Genomic DNA, 5,909 nt, shown 5'->3' on the forward strand with positions numbered 1-5,909 from the left:
AAATAGATAATATCTATTTGTTAAAATAGATAATATGTAGTTGTATTTACTAATTTAGCATTCGTATTCGGCACATCGTATTCCAAAAATAAATTTTCAGTACATCGTGTACCGAAAAAGTCATATTCGACACACGGTGTGCTGAATACTGTGTACTGAATATGAACTACAGTGTCGTATTTCGGTACACGGTGTGCCGAATATGTCTTTTTCCTGTGCGGTCACATCACGGTCTTTGATTATTTAAATAATAATTAGAGATTTTAATGCTTTGATGCAAGAAAAGGCATATTCGTCACACGGTGTGTCGAATATGTTATTTTCGGTACACGGTGCGCCGAATACATATGCTAAATTAGTAAATACGTCTACCTATTATCTATTTCGACAAATACGCTCATGTATGTTGTCTAATTTTGGATTTTTTGCCGAAACATGATGGTTAGGCACCAAAAAGTCGAACTACTTTTCTTTGAGATCAAAGCTAAAGTAATTAGAAGAAAAGATAATATTTATGTTAATGAAAGAGAAAAATATTTATGCTTCAAACTTTGCGAAAGAAGCATATATATATGTATTGGTTCGATTTGTTTATGATTTGATCAACTGTCAAAATTGTGTGTATGTTATAGATGTCTAACTAAAGTCAGAATATGTTTGTCTTACATGCATTATATGACTTGCCTATTGCATGCTTGATGTGACGAACTTAAACTACATAGTGCTTTTTAATTTATTATCTTAGTAAATTTTTTATTATGAATTTAGCTATTGATTAATTGTATTTTATATTGACTCTTTATTTAAGTTTTTAATTTTTATAATATTTTTTCTAAGGCTATATTTAATATGGACGCTTCTTTTTGCTATTCTAACCCTAATTTTAATTATTATTTTATTTTATTTTATTTGGACTCTTTATTTAGATATTTTGCTTTCCAAATGGTATATAAATCGAATTGCAAATTTTTCATATATTTTAATTTCGAATTTACCAAATTATTAATTATATTTGATATGGATTTTTTATTAAACCTATACAATCAGATGTCTATAACAATGAGTAATCTAAATTTTTTTTTAATTAACATGGTAATTTTATAGCATTGAGAGCGAATGCAGTGACTCATTTCCCTCCTCAAATATTAAGACAATAGATTGTTTGCGAGTTTGAATCAATTTGAATTTTTGAAATTTGCTTACAGCAAAATTATTCTCATTTTTTATTGAAAATATGTAGCAGCTAGATCTTATATTGCCTTTAAATAGTTCAAATTTGTTCACAAAATTTGTTGAACATCATATCTAAATTGGCTTAACCGGTTTCTTAAATTTCTCACAGATCCATTCAAATTTGCTTATGATTTTTCATAAATTTACTTACATAACCACATTTAAGAAGACAAATAGATGGATTTTTTTTTTATCAAATACTTCCTATATTTTTTCTACGTATTGAAATGGATCACATATAAGTATTGCAAGTCTAGGTGTAAAAAAGTCTAAAAATAAAATAAAATTCTCATGTTCATATTTTTTAAATAAAAATAGGTGTGTATGTTATAAGTCTAAAATATACATGTGCAATTTTTAGATGTATTAAAAAAATGAAATTTCTGCAGTGAGATTAGCTGGGCTTATGAGACTCGGCGGCACCTAGTATGCCTTGGGTTGTAGCATTTTAGTGGAACGGATTCGAAGGGGCTGGGCCTCAGCGTATCCTAGACTACAGCCCAACCTCCTAGCGGGCTTCATGTAGCACAAACTGGACCCTTTCAATAGGAACCCCTGCACCTCCGCAGCAAGCCAGCAACCGCGAATGGCCGTACGCCTCATTTTCACACACTGGAAAGTAAGATAAGATGGGTTAAGGCTCGAATCTAGGCGTGGAGCTGCAAAACTTTGGCTCCAACAATATATTATACAACCACGGTCGATTCAAAGAGATAATTTTACACAACCCGGAGAGAGATCACACGCATGTTCATTTTCTCCTTTCCTCGAACTCATGTTACCTGTCAAATGATAAGCTTCTCAGCCTAGCCTCCCTTGTATGAACAAGCGTGTACTGACTACTGAGCCGCCGAGAAATCAGGTAGCCGTCCAGATCGGTTATCATTCCAGGCTTCCAGCTCATTCTCGTTTACTCGTATTTTAAAAGAAGCAACCTCATCTGCGAGTAGACTACATAACATATTATCCAGCAGAACATTATGGCCCAAATAAATTCTTTCTCCACGCCTGAACAGCAGTGAGGTGGGAATATTCGTCGGAGGAATGAGACGAACGCGTTGTCCAGCTCATCCAGCTCTAGCAGGCCGGTGCTTCTCTGATGGGTCGGTCATTCATGCCCAGCACCAGCAACCACGATAGAGCAGCGAGTACAGAATAGTGGGCATCTAGTCGGTGCAGTGCGTGTTCAAAATTTCCTCCTGTTCTAGGTACTAAGGGCGTGTTTGGTTTGGACCTAGTAGGCAGTTCATCCGCCAGGCAACTATCATAGTCTTAGGTAATCGAAATTGGACGCCTGAGGGTGCTGCCTGGTCGGGTAGCTCCGGCTAGGTCTCAATCCAAACAGACCCTAGATGTAGTGCTGTTTTGCTACTTTATGTTCCTTCACTTTTAGCAGTGACGGATCATCTAAGGGGCTGTAAGGTTCGAAACTATATTTAAGATTAGAGATGAAGACGAAGAAAAAGAAAGGAGGTGGAACGAGAACAAAACGAGGAACATGAGGTGAAGATAGAAGAGAAAGAAAGAGTTTCATCACTACCGAATCTGCATCCCTAACCTACTTTTAGATATCCAAAATGCCATTGGAATGGCTAGAGAATTGATACTTAAACAGTCTGTAAGGGTCTGTTTGGTAGAGCTCTGATTATGTAGTGAGAGTAATTCTGTGGTGAAAGTAGAGTGTGAGTGATTCTGTGATGAAAGTGATTCTGTTTGTAAAATTGTTTTGTATGTTAGCAGTTGAAGTGATTTCTGAGAGAATATTGTGTTAAAATTGAGAAGAATCAATCGTGAATTAGGTGAAAACTAGTTTTTTCAACTCTCATCTCACTATACAAAACGAGAAATGATTCCCACACGAAATCACTCCCTGACCAGCCTATTTAACAGCACTGAGAGCGATTTCAGCGTAAAATCAACTCTAAAACTCTACCAAATAAGACCTAACTATTTGCTCTTAGCATGGATCATGGATCACGCAATGCAGTTTATTCCTTCCACGTGAGTGACTTCCGTTCGGTGTCCGACCGATCGATCGTCGGTGGTAGTACTATACGTACCAGATCGAACGAAAACGACGACACGTCGGTACTCGGTAGCTAGACAGTCTCCAAACCGCAGCCGCAGAAATTAAACCAGGTACGAGTAGTTGCATTCATTAACACCAAACTGTGCTAGATGCATGCCTGCGCACATGCGACGACGTCTCCTGCAGAGGCGTATGCTTGCCAGATTTAACAGCAGCCTGCTGCCTGGCCTCGAGATCTGTCTGTCTGTCGATCGATCGTCTACTCGTCTCAGCTCTTCCCAGTAGACAGCCAGACAAACCCACACAGCAACATTAGTTACCCACGCGTAGCAACAGCCAACAGCGTACTACTGTGCGTATCATACCATAGCACCTATGCACGTTGAGATCTGTACGTATACAACAAGTAACGACTTTTTTTTTTCTAAAAAAAGAGCTCCGGTGAAAGCTGTGCCTCCTTCGATGCAAACATGAGCTAAAGCTTTTTCTCTCGCAAGATGACACATTCCACTTGTAAAGCTGCGGGAAATCCAGATCAAACCTGCAGGGACGCACTAATGCTAGTCCTCAGAAATTCCCCAACTGCATGTGATGCGTGAGCCCCTCCCATGCATGAGGGCTTGCCACACTGCAGTACCATTACTGCACATCTGTATCGGCAGTTTTTAATCAACCGAACTAACTAATCCCGTGGGGGAAAAAACCACCTGCTGCGTCCCTTTCCGATCTTTACATAGACAGTCGCCTCTGAGCTGTCTCACTCGTAAGCTCTTTATAAAAGCCCTAGCTTGAGACAGGCACCAGTGTTATATACTCGTTCCTTTCTAGCTACTGGCGTTACAGCAACTGGATCGAGAAGAGAGAAAGCAGGAACAGCTTAGTTGAGCAAGAGCGAGTTGTGAGAGAAGCATTAGATCAAATCCGATGGAGCTGGAGGTTGCCGCGCCGGTGCCGAGCAGGAGGGACGGCAGGAGGCTGGCGAGGTGCCCGCGGCTGCAGCTGGACACCAAGACGGTCACGGCCATCGAGCAGTCCACAGGGGAGAGCATCGCCGACGCCAGCGAGGGCGGCGTCGCGATGCGCGTCAAGATCGTGCTCAGCAAGCAGCAGCTGAAGCAGTTGGCGGCGGCAGTCGCCGGGGGCGGCTCCTTCGCCCTGCCGCCGTCGCTGGAGCAGCTCGTCAGCGTTCTCAAGCGGCAGCACGCCAAGAAGCAGGCGGCGGCTGCCGAAGTGGTGGCTGTCGGAAGGGGCAGGGGGCGGTGGTCGCCGGCGCTGCAGAGTATCCCGGAGGAATGCTTTAGCTAGATAGCCTTGTTAGCCTACGTGTAGTATTCCACTATTGGCATGTATAGCTTTCTTCTTCCTGGGTTGCAACCAGCCGATTTAATTTGGTTGGGCCAAAGCGAGCGCCCAATGGTTGCATCCCAACTTTGAAATGTCACATTGTAATCTGGCATTTGGATCGATCGATCCAAAAATTTCCCCTCTGTTTCCGAGATCTGATGTACATACCTGGAATCTGGATTCAATCAGTCAATAAGACAATGAGCTAGGAAAGGAACCAAAGCAGCGTGTCAAGTCTCTTTCTCTGCCGTCAAGATGGTGTCCTGCTCCATGTGGCTTACTCTGCGTGTGTCAGTGATCTAGCTGATGGAGCGTTGCTGCAGGGAAAGAAATGCCCAAATGGGAGCCAGCCCGGCCCTAAGATTCTCTTAAGCAGTACGACAAGATCTACACAAGAGGGTTACAGTTATGGTTTATGACCGGGGTGGGGGGCGTAGTACACCACCATGGCCTACTTAGTGGCATGTGGTATGTGTCATTTGCACATGTCTAATCAGCTTCAGTGCAGAGAAGATCGAATGAGAGCTAGTGCTTGTCTTCGTTGTTCGTTCCTTGCACAGAGAAACCGCAATGGAGCATCTTGACGCTGATACTGATGGCCCGGCCGATGTTAAGTGAGGTTTTTTAAGAACAGCTGTGGGAGAAATTAGCGAACGGTGAGTACTGGTAAGACGGGTGCGCAGGGCAGTAGGGTTAATAGTAGTAGTTAAGCTGGGCATGTGCACATAAGGGCCGTGGAAGAAGAGAAACGAAGGACAGACTGACCGAGGTAGAGACAGGTACAGAGAGCAGAAAGATGCATGGTCGATCGGCATTACTCTCGCCAGGAAGATTTGATACTCTTCGAGTTTTTTTTTTTTTTGAAGCACAGCCTGGTCCTGCCGCGTGCACGTTCATCAGTTCAATGTAGTAAAAAGCCGTCCTTTTACCTGCAACTAATACTCGAATGAAATGTGTTTCACAGTACCGTGTCGTGCTACTGATCCAGTTTCTTCGTGCCATGAAGCAGAGCTAACTGCCCGATGCCACATGGCCTTACATATGCAGTTACGCTGAAATGGCTAGGTTTACGTACGTACCCAAACGGTACTGGCCTCCGCGCGTACTTGCAGCTGTCGATCTCATATAGTTATTGCGAAAGATGTATAGTATTTTTCCCACACGTATTCCATCCAATCCATTGACGGATTGACCCTTTCACTAATCACAATCACGTACAGACCAACACTCTGAAACCCCCAAGTTGAATCTTAGTCCTGTTTCCTACGCATCACCGACCGTGCCAAAAATTAGCAAGAAATCA

General features: G+C 42.5%; 1 protein-coding gene across 1 annotated transcript; it reads left to right on the forward strand.

Moving 5' to 3' along the window:
- Window positions 1–4,016: 4,016 nt before the first annotated feature.
- Window positions 4,017–5,400, forward strand: LOC133920430 (uncharacterized). The gene has a single exon (XM_062365048.1). It carries the CDS (start codon window positions 4,187–4,189, stop codon window positions 4,565–4,567), a length of 381 nt encoding a protein of 126 aa, XP_062221032.1. The 5' UTR covers window positions 4,017–4,186; the 3' UTR covers window positions 4,568–5,400.
- The last annotated feature ends 509 nt before the right edge of the window (window positions 5,401–5,909 follow it).

The sequence above is a fragment of the Phragmites australis genome, chromosome 6, assembly GCF_958298935.1.
Source record: "Phragmites australis chromosome 6, lpPhrAust1.1, whole genome shotgun sequence".
In the NCBI taxonomy this organism is placed as follows: Eukaryota; Viridiplantae; Streptophyta; class Magnoliopsida; order Poales; family Poaceae; genus Phragmites; species Phragmites australis.

Bases quoted from the DNA above. Each gene is read 5' to 3' on its own strand.
- LOC133920430 (XM_062365048.1), top strand. From the start codon at position 4,187: ATGGAGCTGGAGGTTGCCGCGCCGGTGCCGAGCAGGAGGGACGGCAGG.